A 22,027-nucleotide genomic window follows, 5' to 3' on the forward strand; every position below is an offset into this window, starting at 1 on the left:
TAAACGGTACAATGGGCTGTACCCTCTGCTGTGCACTTTATGGTGGTTTGCAGAGTACTGGTGTAGGTTCTTGCAAGTGGACTGCTGGAAGGTTGTGACAGGACATAGAAAAGGTAAAGGTCGACCACAACTGAATTTGTGAAATCATTTATGACTCTCTCTGAAGAGAATCCTTTATGAAAGCCAAACTGAGCTGCTGTTAAAAGATTATTCTCAGAAAAATGGTTCAATATCCTGTTGTAAGGTACCTTCTCAGACAAAATGGGTGTTACTACTGCATACTTCAGTCTTTTAAGAAATACACATTGATTCATTGATGGATTAAAAAAGTAACTCAAGGAAGGCAGTATCAAGCCAGCAAATGATTTTAACCCTTCACTGCGTTGCTTTGCAGATGTGCAAAGCAAAGTTTCAACTCTCTTTTCGCCGTTGTTCTTGAAGTTTAATGCTTGAAACTGCTTTGCTGATGTGCTATGTTGTATTATGACAGTAATTGATAAGATTCTGCCACTAGAATGCGCTACTGAGTGTATGACGTGACAATGTGTGTTGCTGTGAGTAGCATTGTAAGTCAGGCTGACATTGCTCTCTTTCGGCAGTGATTGTTAGTAGTTGAATGGAAGAACACGTGAATGCAAAAAAATTGTAGTGTTTCTACAACCTTTGGAGAGTATTCTGCTCCGTTCATCTTGTATTTCTGCTAATAAATATATGAGTAGTATACAAATCAATTTCGTTTGCATATGTGCAGTAGTGCATAATAATACTTCTATCCACAATCGAAGGATGAGGAAGTAGTGTTTCCTTCTTTCTGCTTTTGCTTAGTTTATCGTGATAGTTCGAGTGCTGTAATGGAGTCATTCTCATATTTCGACAATGTACGACATAAAGTGATGACGTATGAAGAATTCATGGCCCTGGAATGCCCTTCTGGCAGTGAAGATGAGTTAGATTTTGACGATTCAGATGGAGACCCGACAATAAATGTAAATGATCTGGAATCTGCAGATAGTGATAGCGAGCCTGAGGCTACTGTAGTTACTACACATAATTCAAATAATTATTGTTTGAAGGATGATGAGAATGAAGCTGTTGCTGATGCACAGGTACCACAAGCTTCTGAAAAACACCAAAAGGTTCAGATAAATCGAATCATCTGGAAAAAACGAAGTGCTTCCTTTGGAAATGATAAATTTATATTCAAAGGAAAGTCCTCACTGCCACAGTCAGCGCTACAGTTGTCCACGCCATATCAGTTTTTAAAATATTTTTTTAATGATGAATTAATGACAAAATTGTTGATGAAACTAAATTTTACAGCACACAAAAAAAATCCAAACAAACCATTTAATCGCAATGTTCATGACATTCATGAACTTACAGGCATATGTATTATTAGTTCTTTGGCTCCACCTACTGCTGTTCCTGATCTCTGGAATGATGTTATTGGTGTTGAGGTAGTAAAACAGACAATGTCTCAGAGATACTTTGAGAGTCTGAGGGCCACTTTGCATTTCAATGACAATACAAAGCGGCCAGACCCTGAGAGTCAAGATCATGACAAATTGCACAAAATCAGGCCTATAATTGATCATGTGAATAAAAAATGTCTTTTGATTCCAATGAGTGAGCGTCTGTCAGTTGATGAACAAATCTGTGCAACCAAAGCAAGGCACCACATGAAGGTTTATATGAAAGACAAACCACATAAATAGGGGTATAAACTATTTGTTTTGTGTGGGGATATGGGGTTTGCACACAAAATTGTAATCTACAGTGGGCAAGAAAAGAATCCAAAATTCAGGTTAGATAGTGAACCAGATATTGGAGCATCTGGAAATGTGGTGATTTGCCTCATAAGGGAAGTTCCAAGGTATCAGAATTACAAGATCTACTTTGACAGATATTATACGTCTATGGATCTAGTTGTATACCTTTTCAAACTTGGGATCCGGAGTGTAAGAACAGTACAAAGGAATAGGATACCAAATTGCAAATTTCAAAGTGAAAAGGAACTGAAGAAAGAAGCACGTGGCTATTCTGAGGAATACATCACTACTGTTGACAATGTGGACATTTCCTCTGTTTTGTATAAAGATAATAATATTGTCTGTTTCCTGTCTACATTTGTTGGTGAGCTGCCAAAATCTGAAGTGACAAGATTTGATAGAAAGAAGAGAGAGCACAGAATGGTGCAGTGTCCAGTTGTTGTTTCTGTTTAGAACTCACATATGGGAAATGTAGATTTGTTGGATAGCAACACTGGAAGATGTCATATAAAGATTAGATCCAAATGCTGGTATTTACATTTGTTTTTCCATCTGATTGATATAATTGTAATAAATTCGTGGATTCTGTACAGAAGGGTACTAATGAAAAAACAACAGTAAACATGCCAATGAATCAGAAGAAATTTAGAACTAAGTTGGCTCAAACTCTTTGCAGATTGGTCCTTGAGCAAAAAAACGAGGTGGACCAGCTAGCACAGATCCAATAGAGATAGACAGGATGAGATATAAGGGATCATCATTACCTCCAAAGGAAGTAAGGTTAGATCCTTATGATCACTGGCCAGTGCAGAATAAGAAGAGAACAACATGCAAACGCCCTAACTGCATGTGTGAAAAGTGCAAAGCGAATTTATGTTTAAATAAAGACAAAAACTGCTTTCTTGCATTCCACAGCGTTTAAGACGTGTCTTTCATTAATTTTCGAATGTCATTAATTCTTTCATATCTGTTGTTAATTTGACACACAAAAAAAATATTTTTTACAGTTAATAACCTTTTTGTGTGAAAAACTTCGCATGGTTTTGCATATGTGCAAAGTGTCACTTATGAGTGTATATGATAAGTTTCCCACAGTTTTGCATAAATGCAAACTGAACAAAAATAAATTTTTTTCTGAATTAAAAACATCTTATTTTTTTCAACATTTTTCCTGACATCTTTGAACAATTTGAAATTTAAAAAAAAAAAAAAAAAAAAAAAAAAAAAAAAAAAAAAAAAAAAAAAAAAAAAAAAAAAAAAAAATTAACTTCTAAAAAAAAAAAGTGTAATGAAGGGTTAATACTTGGGTTGAAACAGCATCGTAATCACAAGAATCACTGCTTTTCAGTGACCTAACAATTTTTCTAACCTTTTTAAAAACTGACTTATCAAAACAGTGTAAGTTACTGTGTTGCACAAACATATCACTTCACTTTGGGGCCTGACAGTACAAATTCTTACAATATTATGACAAGGATAGCTGCTCCTCACCATACAGCAGAGACGCTGAGTCGGAGATAGGCACAACAAAAAGATTGTCAGAGAGTGAGCTTTCTATCAGCAAGGCCTTTGTAAAAATAGACAACACACACACACACACACACACACACACACACACACACAACAACACACTCTGGATGCGGAGGTTGGTCTCAGCAGCCAGAGACTGTGATCATGTGTGTGAGATATGCGTGAGCATGAGAGAGAGCATGAGCATATGCGTCTGTTTTGTCTATTTTTGACAAAGGCATTGCTGGCCAAAAGCTCACTCTCTGACAATCTTTTTGTTGTACCTATCAGCGACTCAGCATCTCCACTATATGGTAAGTAGCAACTACCCTTTAATAATATAGTTACATTCCATCCATGATTTTCCTTTATTTGATAGTACAAATTCTTAAGTGTGCATAACCGCTATTCTACCTGAGTACTTCTTGCTGTACACTTACGCTGCTAAGCTTACAGGCATCGCTTTAGTTATGCTTGCCTGGCAGCTGCACTCTCAAAAACATCTGTGGAGCGAATGCCTTCTCAGTGTTTGGAAAATTAACTGTAGCTAATTAAATCTTGTCTTGCAGGCTAATATTTCAATGATGGAACAGGATATCCTATAACATCTATAGCAAAAATCTAAAGACTTTGAGCTTTAAAGGGGTAAGAATCACAGCAAAGGGGCAGTTATATGAAAAAAATGGATCATATGTAAATATTTCTATCTTTATATCCATTGGTATTTCTGATCAATTGTTGACTTCTCCACATGGTATCACAGTCTGTTATATTTCCATATCAAATTTCATGAAATGCATTTGCAGCTGTAGAACATTTTTATTTTTAAGACAAATGTTACATTTCTCCTAGTAAAACGAGCACAAACATGGAAATTTAAAGTCATCTGTTGCACCATTAATCATCACAGGTCTGCTTTAGGTCCCATATTTAAAGGAATTGCTTGTAGTTCTGTCCTCATGCAAAGAAATTCTCCACACACACACATGATTGTGAGGCACACTATATTCAACAACCACCATGAGAAAGCACTTGGGAAGTGGCTGTTGTAGTACCAGCATATAATGAGGTGTATTAGGTGAGCTGTACAAGAAAAATCCAAGCACTGCTTTGTACGCTGCACAATAAACCACAGTCCTAGAGCACTGAAAAGAAATTAAAATCAAGGTTTATCATCATACCAAAAGGGGTTGTTGATGTAAGACAAGAATAAGTAAGTGGCCATCAAAATGTTTCCATCTGAGGGCATTGCTGCATCATATATGCAATGCAGCGCGACTAATGTGGGTATACAAGTGCCAACATGTAGGCAAGGGATTAATGTGGCATTTGTGTCTTTCTTATGTGCATGTGGTAAATGAGAAAACAAATTATGGAAGCATTACCCCAAAAAGGACTGGTGCTTTACTTGGCCGCCAAAGGACACACACCTGTACACATCCTTTGGAGAAAGAAGAATGTGTATGGGGCAACATGCCGGCCAAAAACCACAGTTGTGGAATGGTGTGCCAAGTTCTGTGCTGATCGTGATTCAACACTAAATGCTGGTTGATCTGGGAGGCTAGCTTCATCCATTACAGACAGCAATTCAAGGAACCTGGTGTCTCCATCACTGGGGAATGGTACTGACCAAAGCTGGAGAAATTATAGCATGCAATTAAGGAGAAATGTTCAAGAAAACTATGAATGGGCTGTTGCTGCTTCATGATAACATATGTCATATTGCAAATGTTGCAAAGCATGCAGATGTTGCACCAATGTAAATAGGAGACACACTAGCACCAGCCCTACAGTCCTGATCTTTCCCAGATGGGATTATCTTGACTTTGGTTCCTTAAAAAAATGCCCCAAAAGATTTGACAATTCTTTTCACGAGGATATGCAGCACGCAGTTACAGACTTATTAACGCAGCAAGACAGTGTTTTACCAAATGGGTATCTTCAAGCTGGTGCATTGGTGGGATGAGTGTGTCAGTGTTCATGGTAATATTGCCCAATTGGCATACTGATTCTGGTCTGTGTGGCCTTCAAACCGAAACTTTTTGATTGCCCCTTATATTTATCATACTTCATTTTTATTGTATATCAGTATTATGATTATTCTTACAATATGTTAACTAAAGATATAACAAGATCATACTCTTTACAAAGTTCAGTTTCAGTCTTAATGTAGCAGGGAAATGTGCATTATATAGCATCAAACATAAGACAAATAAATAATTATAGTAGAATTTGTATCTTCTTTGTGGCCTCCATTATTCATTGTGCAAAATAATAGATCACAAAGATTTTCATCAATCACAAAAGAAAGAAAAAAACTGGTGATAAATGGACCAATTAATGTTAAGAGTAAAAGCCCACGTAATATTTGAAGAGAAACTAGACGTGGTTTCAACTGAAACACCCAATTGTTTATGTCTGTTTCCATTTTGTGTACTGCAACTTTGGCTTCAATTTTAACATGAATAAGTGTTTTAACATGAGTAAGTACCTCCAATGTTTTTTCAAGTCTTTTGGTTTTCTTCTGATAACTGACCTGCCTATTTCTCTGCTTCCCAATTCTGATGTTGCAACATGTTTGTGAATTTTTGGCAGACACAAATATGTCTCACAAAGGGAGAGGAGGTGGGGGAGGGGGGGGGGGGGGAGGGAGAGAGAGAGGGAGAGAGAGAGAGAGAGAGAGAGAGAGAGATGACAGTCAAATTTTACAAATTTTACATTTCATGATGAACAGTAGTACCATTGTGTTGTTCCCAAAACACAATGATATATATATATATCACAAATAAGAACATCTTAGTCATCTCTCAATTAAAGAAAGATCTATAAAGACTCCACACTAACTCTATCGGAGCAAAAGTATTGAAAGGAAATAGCTGTGTCTTTACTGGTGGGGTTATAACGACATTCACCTGTACTGATACGTGGAAATAGAAATTACAAATATGGCTGCTCAAATACAAATCTAGTAATTAACTCTGTGCTTCCTGGTGTTCTATCGGGCTGTTGTTTCCATTTTATGCACAATATTTCAACAAGTGATCCAACTGTCTTCTTCACATGCTGTGAGTTTTGTTTTTACGTGTACTTGCTGCCTAGACTCCAACCATACTGTAAACTATTGTTCATAGTTGAGTTCGATTCCCGATGTCCACTGCTCTGTTTGACACGTTTGTTTCTTAGACCTTGCTCTAGTATTCTGTGAAACACAAAAGTTTCTCAGCATTTTCCAACTTTGATGGATATGATGACCAACAAGATTGCAATAAATTGGGTGCCTGACCCCAAGCGTTATTCAAATTGAAACCACTGTCCTTGTTCATGACAGACACTAACTATGCTGCGCCACAAACTTAGCATTTACATCACAATACTGGCCTCATTGTATTTAATTTCATGATTATATTCAAGGTACTGCCTCTGGGACAGCATAATTAAGGATTCTGTTGAAATAAAGATATCAGAAAACCAAATAATCAGAGATGGTAGTGTTAAGTTAAATAACGCTTGAGGTCCAGCACTCAGTTTATTAAAATCTTAACAGCCATCATATCCGCCAGAGTTTGAAAAAGCTGAAAGAATATGTGTTTCACAGAACATCAGTGCGAGGTCTGAAAAACATAAAACTATACACTGTGAGGTGCGACAACAATAGTTCACAGTCTGGTTGGAGCCCAAGCAGCGAGTAAACATACCAATAAAACTTGCAGCACCTAAAAGATGATGACTGGGCTGATTGTCATACTATTGTGCATAAAATGAAAAGAATAACGTGGCAGAACACCAAAATCACATTATTAAAATCATTCGCACCAAGAAAACTTGAGAATCACAAATCTAGTGTCTTAACCTTGTCTGGATTCGGATCTTGCAGATAAGCTGCTGGATTATACAATAATTCACATTCATTGTAATTGACTACCCATAGAATGGTAAATAAAAGAGTGTTACCAATTTTCTTTCAATACATGCTGGAAGGACAGGTATATCAAGCGTCACTAATCTAATCATATGTGGGTAACGGACAAAAATGTGATCATCTGTCAAAGAGCTCACGATGTTTCATGTGTGTTGTTGATTTCAGTTTTAAGCATTTAATCGCATGTTAAGGATTGCATTAATAGATTTTCATCTGAGCTTATATCTCCTGTCAAACGAATGTTGGTCACTGCCCAAAACAGATCAAAACAAAACCAACCTGATACATCAAATGCCAGAGTAATGTGTCAATTCTGCCCAAGTTGCTGTCAAATGTTAGAAGACAAAGATGTTTTTGGTTACAGCTGTTTTTATCACAAACCTGAACTTTTATCAAATAGTAAAAATTTCATTCTGGTATTTCTAGTATTACAAAAATATATTATACAATGAAAGCATAGTTACACACAGAAAAGTACTACAAGTAATATCTTGGCTGTATTATCCATGTTCAAAGTTGAGGTCACTAACACGTGCCTGTGCATTTCTTGAGATAGGCTGCTGGTCTGAATCCTTGTGGTGCATGAAATTTTTTTTGCTGGCATGAGGAGAAGAGGCGGTAGCAGTACTGTCTCGTGAAGTGAGAGCATGTGACACTATTGATGTTAATTCATCTGTAGAATTGGGACATATAGCTGAGCTGCTCCCTTGGTGCTATTAAAGGGGAGTAAGCTATGTGCCGGCACCAGGTATCACCCTCTCCCTCTGACTATAATCACACAACACAAATGTGACACTACACTATACACACATTCATTACACTCATCTACACTCCACAAATACATATGACACATCTCTCACTTATCTGTAAGAAAGGGGCCAATGTGCGTAGAGGAGAAACACCCTTTTCATCAGGGCAGCTGAACCCACACCTTGGGATATCCCTGACCAACAGTGCCACACGAAATTTAATTTAATTTTTGGCTATAATCTTACTGGTTTTATGGCTTACATTATTATTATTATTATTATTATTATTATTATTATTATTATTATTCTTTCTGCCAATGCAGGTCATTTAATGGCTTAAAATAAATCAGTATATTTTTTTCTCTTATGGGCAACGAATCAAAATATTTTTCGTTACAATACCTACTCAAACATTAAATCATATTCAACAATGTAGTCTGGAAGATGTGTCTTCGGTACTGACAGCTCAGTATTGTTACTGTATTGTCTGGTGACCACTGCACGCCAGCCAGTAATGGACTGGGCTCGAGCAGGTAGCACAAGCCACATTGCCATGTTGTAAAATTGACATGCATGTGTTTCATTGTTTGTGTAACTAGAAATCTAGTTCATAGTTTATTTTGTTTTTATGAGTTCATTTGCTTCAATTAATTTCAAACTATGTCCACTGTGATGAGTTATGCTTGCATAACTTGCAAGACCAAGATGTGAAGTGAAACTGGGGAAGAAAATCGTGCTACACAGCCAGGTTTGTGAATCTGCATGTTCAGTGAAGGACTATGTAGACAAAGAAAGGGAGAAAAGTGAGCCCTTTTATCCTGTCACTCAGGTTGTTAAGGGAACTGAACAGCTTTGAAAGTATGTGAACACTGTTGTAAAGATATGGGAAGAACAGTACAATATAGATTGTGATGAGAATGGCAAATCAAGGCTGCAGACACCAGGAAAAAAGCAGCGAAGGAAAAAGTAAGAGATTTGACCGATTCCTACAAACATGCTATATGTCATCAGGCTATTATAACAAAAGGGAAAATCCCAAATTAACTACATTGCTCCTTCATAAAGATGATCTTTTTAAAGGCAGTAAATTTTCACTGCATACAGTGCACAAAGACATAGGCTTCAGCTTCTAAGTGTTTAATGGATGTGATATATTAATGGATAGGACTGGTGTTGTTGCATGGCATTGCAGACTTCTGTGCAAAATCATGGCTGCGACATGGTGAGATGAAACTTGGAGTAATGCCAGTCATTCTTCAAGTAGCGGCTCGAAAAATGAAATGTCCAAGGATGCAATGGCAGTGCCTGTTGGTAAAGGGGGGGGATTATTGTTTTATGCGCAGGTACATCGAGCATTTTGTTCCAAGCTGTCTGTTAATGTTTCTTTCAACACAGACAGGTGATTACAATGAAAAGATGAACAGCACAGTTTTCTCAAAGTGGTTCATGACACTGCTTATGACAAATCTGACAAGGCCATCAGTGCTCATTATGGATAATGCCCCACATCATTCTATTGTTCACATCTAAGACATAAACTTCGAGGGAGGGGGGGGGGGGGGGGCACTGTGACCTCATTCAGTGGATGAAAAGACTAAATGGAGATGGCAGACAACTTTCAAAGATGGCTGAACTGCTCAAAATTGTAGCACAAAAGGAACAATTTCCAGCATACAGAACTGATGAGATCGATAAAAGGCAAGGGCATGAAATCATTCAGCTTCCTCCATGCCACTGTCATTTCAATGAAATTCAATGGGTATGGGTGCAAATAAGAAATTACAAAAAATTTTATCTTTATAATTAAGAATCTTCCAGTAAAAGCTGTAAACAGTGACAAGTAAGATGTGGACAAAAACTGTGATCATAACTGCATGTGCCATTAGATAAGCAGCCACAAAGATGTCATGGAAAAATGCACAGAAAATTTAATAATACATCTGTGAGAGAGCAGTCATAGCTCAAGCAGAGGAGAAAAGAGCTATTCTAAATCAGATTCTGACAGTGATATGAGTGGTGTTTTCCCATTAGCATAACCGCAACACACTTGAGAATTTAAAAAGGCACCATGGCAGCATCCTGTCATCCCACTGAGTAAATTATTCAGCTGCTCAATGCAGAACTAGTTCATAATGCAATTATTTAACAATGAAAATAAAAACTGTGAATGTTTGCTGACATTGTGAAAATAGTTTTCATTTCTACAGTTACGTATAACAAATACCTTTATGATATTTTGCCTTACTAGATACTAAATAACACTTTTCAAGTTTTGGAGTTTATATACTACAAACAGCAGCTCTAAATAAATTCATACATTAACTGCATGTTGTCGAGGCTTTTGTTTTTGCCATTTGAGAATGTGATTAGTAGTGACTGGGTGTGGGGTTGCATAACCCATGTCTAGCAACACTGCTGTCTGCCTGCCTGAACTGTCAGTACCAATAATTTGTCCCATGGATTATAAATTCAGCATTCAAAAAATATTGTGCTTTCTAAATGACAGTTTCTATAACTGTTGCACAAAGCTGTTCTATCAAAGTGTACACCCCATTGCTCCAAGTTGGTCCGCCTCATTGTCAGACTTCAAGAGAAGGTCATGATAGAAAATAATGACTTGAACCATGTTAAGATTATTACTGGGAGTGACAGTCACCTGAATGTTACCCAGCTAGTCACAGGCAAGCAACACCCTTAACTGGGCAGGGGATGCTGTTTTAATCAAAGAAGAATCGCCATCTGTCCTTGTATAAATCAAGTATTGGAGGGAGTATTTCTATGGAGGGAGTATTTCTATACTTGTCGTTTGGCCCTACATTCCTCCCATGGTGTAGCAAGCCAAGAAAACATTTTGTGGCCATCTCTCTGCGCTGAATAAGTTATTTTCCTTCTGAGTAGGCTGATGGGGCCGTATGACCACAAGTGGGAGAAAACTCCATCTGTTTCAAATGTAAGTCATCCACCACAGTGCCACAAGCTCAGAACAGGTGCTTCCCCCGTGGGAGCCACCCACCCTCAGCAATGGCTACCTGGTCAGTAATCTGTTGATTGGAGTCCCCATGCCCCAGCACCATGGGCACATACTCCTTGGTATACATGGGGAAGTTTCAGCTCAGGCACAATATTGCAGTCCCTGCATGGTCAGGGGCTACCAGCATGCAAGTACTAGATGACCCCCTCACAATGGGATGGCCACTAAGCTGTGTTTCAGCATACTATCTCATTGAAAAGGAAAGGTGCTAAGATGGAAAGGCACGAAGGTGGAACACATATCACACTGGGCGACTTTACCTGCATGATATGCACTTCTGAAAAATTTGGAAAAGTGGTGGCAGGTCAAACCCAACAATGGGGACCAAGTATTTATTAATGAAAAGTGTAGACAGTATCGGAACTGAAATGGAAAACTAAGGTCCTAAAACATGTACCAGGGCCAAGCAGGAACTGCACCAGAAAGACATTCTATTAGAAAGACAGAGGGAAGACCTTCTGTTAGAAAGACAGAGGGGGGAAAGGGATAGTGGAAACATAAGCTTGTAGCACAGAAAGGGAAGTTGTGGCGCAAAGTTGTAGGCCCCATGGTAGCCAATCACATACTCAAAAATATTTGTGATCCCTGTGGGGGGTGGGGGGTATTGTACCAAGCTCAGTCTTCTAGAAAACAACTGTCTGTTTACAAAAGTGAATGATTTCAAAATGTCTTTAGATCAAGATCTTAGATTAATAATTCTCATAAAACTTTCTGAATCATGTGTGCATCAGTAGTACTGTCCTTGCAGTAGTTTAGTTCAGTCTCAAAAACTTGCTCTTTAACATGATCATTATAATGTGTCAGCACACAAACTGTGGAAAATTTAAACAAAACTCTCAAAACTACAATCTGTCAGGCACTTCTAAAATGTGACTTGATCTTGTGTGTTATACATCCAACTCATTTTATACTTCCAACTCATTATCTATGTCTTGTTTCTCATGTGAACCACATTTCAGGGTTATTTTCCATCTCCATAAATCCCTCTATGTAAATTTCTTTTTTACTCCTCCCCATTAAATTTTGTTTTCTCTTTTATGTTAAAATTGATGAAGTTCCAACAGTTGTCCAACATTACTTCTTCGATCTCATCATCTCAACATCCCCCCCCCCCCCCCCTTACTGGATTTTTCTATGTTTCGGCATCTGGTAGGTAGGTTTCCTTCTGCTTCAAACATTTCCACTTCATTATCATTTATTGATAAGCTTTGTAAGGTTCACACTTTTCACACAAAATTGATTTTAGGTCTTAATATTAAAACTGGGGGGCGGGACTGTGGTAAAGCTGCTTGCATCTGTAACAGTACGTACTCATGCTCCCCTCTCCATCATTTAATACTGCCAAACTGTCTTTTGATCTCCTATCAAACACATTGTGACAAGAAAGAAGCAAACAAAACTCTAAGGACCATTTGATAATTGCCTCCAAAATTAGAATATGCCAAATTAATGTACAAGGCATGAATTGTAGCAAAAGTGAATAGCTTTACAAGCTTTCAGGCAAACTCAAACAGTTACATGCCATCTTTATGGTGAATAGCAATCTATCCTTTCATAACTGTTGATATTCCAACATGTCCTTTCCACTGTTTAAACTTAAATTTGGCATTATCTCTCCCTCTCTCTCTCTCTCTCTCTCTCTCTCTCTCTCTCTCTCTCTCTCTCACACACACACACACACACACACACACACACACACACACACACACACACAGGGAGAGAGGGAGATTTTTAACTCACACCACCAGCTCTACAACTTCTTTTAATTTTAAACAGAAACCTATCTTCAAATCTGCAAGATGGAGGAAAGGATATAATCCTGACAACTTTTTTTAACCACAGGCACACAGCTTAGCCATGCTATTAGAGAAAAATGACATGACTACTGAGATTTGTTATTATTTATCTAAAACTGACAAACTTACTTTGAAAATTAATGACGACACAGAATGTGAAGGGGATGGAGACAATGCTGATGATGAAGAAGAGGATGAAATACAAATGGGTAGTCATAAAACATTAAGTTTACTTGAGAAGAAGATGGAAAAAGATTTTGATTTAGGAACAAGAGATAAAAGTAAAACACTAATCTCACTGCATTCACAAGATCAATGTAAATTTACTCTGTCATTTAGTGATGTCGAGGGTGCAACTAAATCATTTAGGGCACTGGAAGATGACCAGTTAAAAAGTGGATCATGTACTTTTGAGTAAATGGCACTTTTAATGGATTGGAGTGAACTGCATATGCTTGTTTTTGCAAAATCACTTGAAGGTTTGGCTAAGATTTCTATTCATGGTGAGAAGGGTCTTACATTGTGGGCTGCATTTAAGAAAGCTTTGCAGGAAGAGTTTGGCATGAAAACAAAAGCTGTGGAGGTTAACCAACTGCTGGCTCAATGAAATAAGAAACAAGAAGAGTCTCTTCAAGAATATTTTCCTGTAATGAAGGAAATTGCCAGCCGTGCCAATAATACTTGACTCCTTATTTCAGTATGTGACTGATGGAACAGAAGCTGACTCCAGCATAAAACTTCTACTTTATGGCACTGGAAGTGTGAGAAAGTTTAAGGAAAAAATGAGGCATTATGAAAGAGCTGTGAAATTGTTGCTGAAAAGAAATTTAAAAAGTTGCAGCAGTGAAAATTTAAACTCCGTTAAGAAAGAGGCTAAAGACTCAAGTAACAGAAATACTACACGCACAGCTTGGGATCCAAACAAAAAGTGTTTCAACTGTGATGCAAGCAGTCACAAGTCAAGTGACTGCAACCACAACGACAAGGGACGAGAAGAATAATCAAAAGGCGATTATGAATGCAAACAGTGTTAAGACTGCAAATTTAAATACGTACGAATAACTAACTGAGAAGTGAAGGCAATAATTAGCTGTGGCAACCAATTTAATTTATTATGACATGATGTTCATTAGTCTGTGGATACTCCAATTTTGCAAGAAACAGATGGAGTCTTGATAGGATCTGGAAAAAACTTCATCTCTCCACATGCATATTTTACAGGCATTGTCGAGACTGATTGTGTGAAAATTGAAACATATTTGTGTGGTTTCCAGAGCCACAATGAATTTAGAAATGGTAGATGGAATTGATTTTCTAGATCAAATTGAAGTTTTAATAAACAAGGGTGGAGTTACAATTAGAAAACTTGAAGGGGAAGCTCATCTTCCATGTATCCATGTAACACACAAACTAGAATTAGACACTGAAAACTCTGTCAGTGATGAAACAAAGAAAGACATTGAGGATTTAGTGACTAATTACACCCCAATGAAGACAAAGTCCAGTGATGTCAGAATGAAGATTACTGTGAGAGAACAACAACCGGTATGTAGAAGACCCATAAGATTGTCACCAGGAGAGAAACAAATTGTTAACATCCATGTCCAGAAGTGGCATGATCATTGAATAACAGAACCAAGTTTATCTGAATATGCTAGCCAGGTGTTAGTTGTAAAAAAGAAAAATGGAGATTATCACAAATCAAACACGATCGCAGTGAAAGATCATTATCCATTGCTCCTCATACAAGATCTTTTAGATAAACTACAAGATACCTGGGTGTTTTCCATGCTGACCTCCAGAATGTTTTTTTCCACATTGATGTTGAAGAAGAAAGCTGAAAATATACCTCGTTTGTGACACACTCAGTGTAGTTTCAGTTTAGAAAAGTTCCACCTTGCTTATCAAATTCACCTGTAGTGTTCCAGCATTTTACGATTTTTTTGGGATTGACTCAAGAGAACATAATATTTATTTACATGGACGATACTATAATATCAACAAAGAGTGATCATGAGGCACTTCAGTGGCTTAATTTAGTGTTAGAAACTGCAGAAGAATACAGCTTGGAAATTAATTTTGTAAAATGCCTATTCTTGAAGAGGAATGTTGAATTTCTTGGGTGTGTTATACAGTTTAGACATATCTGACCTCCGCCTGAGAAGACAATAGCTGTTCAAAATTTTCCAGAACCAAAATCTATTGCAGCAATACAAAACTTCCTATGTCTGATAGGATCCTTTAGGAAGTTTTGCTCAACTTAGCCTGCAACTGCCAAACCCCTGAGTGATTTATTGAGGAATAATCGAGAACACAGGATTGAAGAGTAGCAGAGGCAAGTATTCAAGCTCAAAGATATTCTTTCATTGGGCCCAGTTTAAAAAAGCTACAGCCTAACATGCAAACCTGAGTTACACAGGGACACAAGCTAAGAATGTTTTGGAGAAGTATTTTGCAAAAATCTACAGACAATGACAAGTTCCATCCAGTCTCATATATGAGTAAAAACACCTCAAGAGGAAAAATGCAATAGATATGAGCTTGAAGTTTTAACTATTGTTAATGCCTTAAGGAAATTCAGTGTGTCTTTGTGAGGAATACATTTTAAAATTTTAATGGATTGCATTGCAATCAAAAAGATTATGGGTACATAGGGTTTGTCACCAACAATAGCAAGATGGGCTTTAGCCTTGGAAGAGCATTCCTACACTATTGAATACCACTCTGATTCTAGGCTGAAACATATAGGTGCCTTAAGTCAGTGTATGAATGTACTGCTTGGTTTTGCAGATGGTTTAATTGCTAGAGACAGTAAGCTCAAGAGAAGGATGATGGTTTAGCAGCAGTCAAGAGCATTCTCAAAGAACGGCCTTATGAAAACTGTTGTGTCTAGGCAAGACAGCCTAGACACAATGAGAGGAAGCCGAAAGGCACGCGCTTAAACTCACGCAGGCTGGCGTGAAGTCTGAAACAGGATACGTAATGAATGCTATAAAGAAAAGTACGTAGCTTCTGGAATACTTAACTTCAATCCACATTTGTAGAACATCGCTCTTGATGATACATTAATAGAATCTCAATATCAATTGAATACGGCGCCTTGCTAGGTCGTAGCAAATGTAGCTGAAGGCTATGCTAACTATCGTCTCGGCAAATGAGAGCGTATTTGTCAGTGAACCATTGCTATGAACGTCGGCTGTACAACTGGGGCGAGTGCTAGTACGTCTCTCTAGACCTGCCGTGTGGTGGCGCTCGGTCTGCTATCACTGACAGTGGCGACACGCGGGTTCGACGTATACTAACGGACTGCGGCCTATTTAAAGCTACCACCTAGCAAGTGTGGTGTCTGGTGGTGACACCACAAAAACCTTATAATGAGATGTGGAATTCATTTCAAGTCTTATGACAGAAGAGATACTCCGACGATTTCACATACTAAGCAATGTAAAATCATCAAGCTTGTGCATAAGAACTGAGTTAAGCAAACTGAGGAGGAAGTAAAACAAAATTATAAACCGAATTTGACTAAAAAGGTCAAAAGAAGGGTCTTAAATTATGTAAAATGTTTAATTGTAAGTAAGAAATCATGAAAGAAAGTTTCCTTCATCCCTTATTCAAAGAAACTGAGCCATTATCAAACAACGGAAAATCCAGGATGGAATATAAAAATATTATGAAAAGGGTAGTTGCTACTCACCACACAGTGGAGATGCTGACTCACAGATAGGCACAACAAAAAGAATGTCGTAAAGTGAATTTTTGGCCAACAAGGCCTTTGTTGAAAACACACACACACACACACACACACACACACAACTACAGTCTCTGGCAGCTTAAGCCACAGTCCGAGTTAAGCTGCCAGAGACTGTAGTTGTTTGTTTGTGTGTGTGTGTGTGTGTGTGTGTGTTTTTCAAAAAAAGACCTTGTTGGTCAAAAGCTCACTTTCTGACAGTCTTTTTGTTGTGCCTGTACATGACTCAGCATTCTCCCCTACATGGTGAATAACAACTATCCTTATCATAATAAAGTGAACCATTATGGGCTTATCACATGGATCATATTGGACCACTTCAATCAAAGCACAAAGGATACAACCACATTCTAAGAATTATTTAAAATTAGTGAAGAACAGTCTAGATTGAGATGGTTATTTTATTTAAAATAACCAGTTTTGGCCTGGTCTCAGGTCATCTTCAGAATAGCACCATCAACTGATGTTGATGACATCTGGAACAGTCCTACCTCAGTTGCTGAAACTGCTCTGCTTCAGCAACTGAGGTCTACTGACAGTTCTGGATGTCATCAACATCAGCTGTTGGTGTTATTCTGAAGATGGCCTAAGACTAGGCCGAAACCAGTTTGTTCACATAAAATAACCATTATGCTCTAGACTGTTTTTCACTAATTTTATAGCTTACAAGATCGCTGTTCTCCAAAAATGTTAGCAAAAACAAAGAATTTTTGATGCATTTATCAAGTTTATCATGTGTAAGACTACAAGATCAATAGAAGCAACTAGCAAGATGGACTTAACAGAAAGCCAATTTTGTAAATCCAGTGCAAGTAATTACTGACAGAGGGACTTGCTCTACTTCTCAAGAATTCAAGGGGTACTGCACTACAGAAGGAACACACTTTAATAATGGCAGACTTCCTACAGCCAGTGGACAGGTTGAGAGGATCAAGTCTACTTTGACTAAAATCACTGTTAAGCTTAGTATTGATAGCTCTAATGAGTGGTACAAGGTGGTACTATCAGTTCAACATCCAACAGAAGTACTGGGAAAACCCTATTTTAATTTGTGATAGGAGTTACGATGCATAAACAGACTGATCTTCACAACATAAAATTATTACAAGGTGTACAACTTTGCTTCTGCCGTTTGCCGGTAGCTGGCAACAACGGTAAGTAGCAGTTGAAAGAAAGAGATCACAGACATCAGGCAGTTAGCTTGGTGCCTCGGTCAACATAACCACATTCAAACATTAGTTGATTTGTATCTGCATCATAGAGTTGTTCTTGATTGAAAATGTCAGTTTACGAGCCTAATTCTTGTCATTTGTGGGAGGTGTTACTGTTTTGTTTCAATAGAAGAAATCAGCAGCTGAGTCTCATTGAATGCTCTCAAGTACGTATGGTGAGAGTGCTATTAGTGAAAGAATGTGTCACGAGTGGTTTCAACGCTTCAAGAACTGTGATTTTAACACCGTAGAGCACCATAGTGGTGGAAGAGAGAATGTTATAGAAGATACAGAATTGGAGACACTGCTGAGTGAAGACTCATGTCAAACTCAAGAAGAATTGGCACAATTAGTGTGACACAGCAAGCCATTTCAAAACATCTCAAAGCCATGGGCACGATTCAGAAAGAAGGAACTTGGGTCCCATGTGAGCTGAAACCAAGAGACGTTGAACGGTGTTTGTGAACAGTTGCTTCAGAGACAAAAACAGAAGGGATTTTTGCATTGCGTTGTGACCGGGGATGAAAAATGGGTTAATCACAATAACTGAACGCAAAAACTCATGGGGATATCCCAGCCATGCTTCCACATTGATGGCCAAACTGAATATTCACAGCTCCACAATCATCCTCTGCATTGGGTGGGACCAGCTGGATGTCATGTGCTATGAGGTGTTAAAACCAACTCATGGGGATATCCCAGCCATGCTTCCACATTGATGGCCAAACTGAATATTCACAGCTCCACAATCATGCTCTGCATTTGGTGGGACCAGCTCAGTGTTAAAACCAAGTAAAACAATCACAGGTGCCTGCTATCGAACGCAATTAATGTGTTCAAGCACAGCATTAAAAGAAGCCGCAATACAGTGAGAGGCATGATTTTGCAGCACAACAACACTGAAGCCCATGTTGCAAAAGAGGTCAAAACGTACTTGGAAACATTAAAATGGGAAGTCCTATCCCTGCCACCGTATTCTCCAGACATTGCTCCTTCTGACTATCACCTGTTTAGATCAATGGCGCATGGTCTGGCTGACCAACACTTCTGATCTCATGAAGAAGTCAAAATTGGATCGATTCGTGGATCACTTCAAAAGATAAACAATTTTTTCGACATGGGATTCGTACACTGCCCGAAAGATGGGAGAAAGTAGTGGCCAGCGATGGAAAATACTTTGAATGACACATGTGTAACCAGTTTGTTTCATTAAAGTCTCAAATGTTGGGGAAAAAATGGAGGAATCAAAGTTGTACACCTTGTAGAAGAAGAAATTTGTAGTTCACTTTTAGAGAGATGCAGTAATTTGAAGGAAGATGCTAAGCTACAGATCAGCAAGGTGCAAGAAGAAAACCAAGCTAACTTTCACTGACGTCAGAAGAAAGCCTTGAAGATTGAAGTTGGTGACCTGGTGGGAGTATAATGAACACAAACTGGACCAACACTAAAGCTAAAGGCCAAGAACTTAGGTCCCTATTGAGTCACAAAAGTTAAAACTAATGATACCTATGACATATGCCAAGAACATGATAACCACAAGGGTCCTAGAACTGCAACAACATGCACTGATTTTATGAAACCCTGGCCAAGTGACTACTCATAATCTGAGTTGGATGATATCAGGATGGCCAAATGTGGGATTCGGATTGAGGGTTAAGGGCTTCCCCTGATGAGACTGGTGATGTGCTCCAGAGAAGCTGAATACTGGACAGTAATTTTGTGTGTTCGAGGAGAAACAATATTCACAGAAAAAACACAAATTTGTTGATTAAGTTCTTTTGTTTCTTTTGACAGTTCAGTATTACAGTTTATAACTAAGATATAAATAAATGATTCTTCATGAAAATCAGAGCTTGTCAAAGTGAACGAACTCAATACTGCAATCAACTTTTAAAAATGCAGAAAAGCTGCACAGTTAGACAACATATATACTGAATTAATGGAACATGTGGCTGCAAACATGTGGTACTGGCTTTTAAATCTTTACAATGATATTCTGCAAGAGGCAAGTTAACAAAACCTTTCAAGAGCAGCAAAGTTATTATTACACATAAGCCTAAGGAAAACATCACTTTGCCAGAAAACTACAGACCAGTTGCACTTTCAACCAATTGCTTCAAGATACTTGAAAGAATGCTTTATGCATGTCTAATACCATTTGTAAACAAAAGCATACCAATAAGCAAGATAGCTTTATGACAAGGAGAAGCTGCTGCAATCAGGTCCTCTTGCTCATAGCCTACATAGGCAGAAGATTCCAACAACAAAAAAACATCAGTTGCATTTCTTAACTTAAGTTCAGCCTATGATACAGTTTCGAAAGGACTGACACTCATGGTATAACAGCTTACTCCTTGCAGACACTTTCTTCATCTACTCAACAAGATGTTCAGTGTCAGACTTTTCCAAGAACACATCTATGGAAAGTCAAGTATTTTCCATAGTCTACGAATTAGCCTACCTCAATGATCTATACTAGCTACTCTAATGTTTAACATATACATCACAGATACATTACCAACATCTTGGAAATTCATGTACGCAGATAACACTACCATCGGTACTCAGTGTTTGAGTTTGGCCCAAACAGATGACCTTGTCATAATTAGTGAAGATGGTTTCCAGCTGACTCCAAACAAAAATAAAGTCACATTGTTCCATCTTTGCAGCAGAGAAGCTCAAAGAACTCTTGTTGTTCACTATGATGGAGTCACATTGAAAGATAATCCACATCCTACATACCTCTGTGTCACTATTGAAAGAACACTCGCCTTCAAACAGCACTAAAAAAATCATCTGATTCAGAAGCTGGGCAGTATGTTGTGAGATTCTACTGATGAAACTTCAAGAATTACCATAACAGCCCTCATGCACTCAACTGCAGAATTCTGTGCTCCTTTGTGAATCAACAGTTGCCATACCAACATTGCCAACAAACAACTAAACCAGGCAATCCAAACCATAACAGAAACCATTAGAACAACTGGCCTCCAATGACTACCACAATCTCTTACCTCTCCAAACTAAATGGCTGGCAGCCCTCAAATCACAGTTGGGAAAATGTAATGTCAACCATCCCTTTCCATTTGTGTTGATTTCCCCAAATGACAGCAACTGAGACTGAAGTCAAGACACTCCCTGTAGCATTTGCCAACCAGCTCAATGACTTCAACATCAATGATCACTGGACATCACTCTGGCAAGATCAGAATGTCATGAACCCTCATCTCATGACAGGTCCAACTTTGAAGGTACCAGGATTTTCTCTTCCCTGAAGACAATGATGTAAGACTGTCAGTATAGAAACAGGGATTAGCGATCATGATGTCATTATTGCAACTATACTTACGAAAGTTAATAAAGCAGTCCAGAAGGCTAGGCGAGTGTTTCTGCTAGGTAGAGCATATAAGCAGTTGTTAGCATCTCACTTAGAGAGTGAATTAATGTCACTTAGTTACAGTAAGATGGATGCAGAGGGATTATGGGGAAATTTCAAGGACATTGTAAGTCATGGTCAGGAGAGTTATGTGCCTAGAGTAAGTGGATAAAGGATGGAAAAGAACCATCATGGTTTAATAATGAAATTTAGAAAATGCCGAGGATCAGAGGGTGTTGCACTCTTGGATCAAAAGAGAATGCTCAAATGACGACAAGAAAAGGTTAGTAGAGATTTGTGTCTCTGTGAAAAGATCTATGTGTGACGCATACAACAACTACCACAGTCATACCTTAGCAAAAGATCTGGCAGGGAACCTGAGAAAATTCTGGTCCTATGTAAAATTGCTAGGGCTTCCACTCAGGCCCTTGTTGACCAGTCTGGCATGGCAGTTGAAGATTACGAAATGAAACTTGGAGTTTCAAACTTCGCATTCAAGAAATTGTTCATGCAGGAAAATAGTGCAAACATACAGTCATTTGATCATCGGCCAGACTCCCATATGGACGACATAAGCATTCCTGGCATAGAGAAACAACTGAAAGATTTGAAAGCAAATAAGTCACCATGTCCGGATGGAATCCCAATTTGGTTTGACAAAGAGTACTCTATGGCACTGGCCCCTTACCTAGCTTGCATTTATCATGAATCTCTCATCCAGCACAAGCTCCCACATGACTGGGAAAAAAGCACAGGTGACTCCAGTATATAAAAAGGATAAAAGAACGGACTTGCAAAATTACAGAGCCAATATCCCCAACTTCGGTTTGCTGCAGAACCCTTGAACATTTTCTCTGTATGAATATAATAAATTTTCTTGAAACTAAGAAGTTTACGTCCACGAATCAGCATGGTT

At 38.3% G+C, this 22,027-nt stretch overlaps 2 protein-coding genes across 2 annotated transcripts in view; one reads left to right on the forward strand and one right to left on the reverse strand.

Moving 5' to 3' along the window:
• The first annotated feature begins 893 nt into the window (after positions 1-893).
• Positions 894-1,715, forward strand: LOC124620097. Its single transcript, XM_047146766.1, has one exon. The coding sequence runs from the start codon at positions 894-896 to the stop codon at positions 1,713-1,715; it is 822 nt and encodes a 273-aa protein (XP_047002722.1).
• A 2,358-nt stretch (positions 1,716-4,073) lies between these two features.
• LOC124619357 (protein SYS1 homolog) overlaps positions 4,074-22,027 on the reverse strand; it is a 49,669-nt gene continuing 31,715 nt past the window's right edge. Inside the window, exon 3 of the mRNA XM_047145677.1 lies at positions 4,074-4,423. Within this exon, the coding sequence (XP_047001633.1) occupies positions 4,183-4,423 (241 nt within the window). The 3' untranslated portion in view covers positions 4,074-4,182. The remainder of the gene's footprint in view (positions 4,424-22,027) is intronic.

This window comes from Schistocerca americana, chromosome 6 (genome assembly GCF_021461395.2).
Source record: "Schistocerca americana isolate TAMUIC-IGC-003095 chromosome 6, iqSchAmer2.1, whole genome shotgun sequence".
NCBI lineage: Eukaryota > Metazoa > Arthropoda > Insecta > Orthoptera > Acrididae > Schistocerca > Schistocerca americana.

Bases quoted from the DNA above. Each gene is read 5' to 3' on its own strand.
- LOC124620097 (XM_047146766.1), top strand. From the start codon at position 894: ATGACGTATGAAGAATTCATGGCCCTGGAATGCCCTTCTGGCAGTGAA.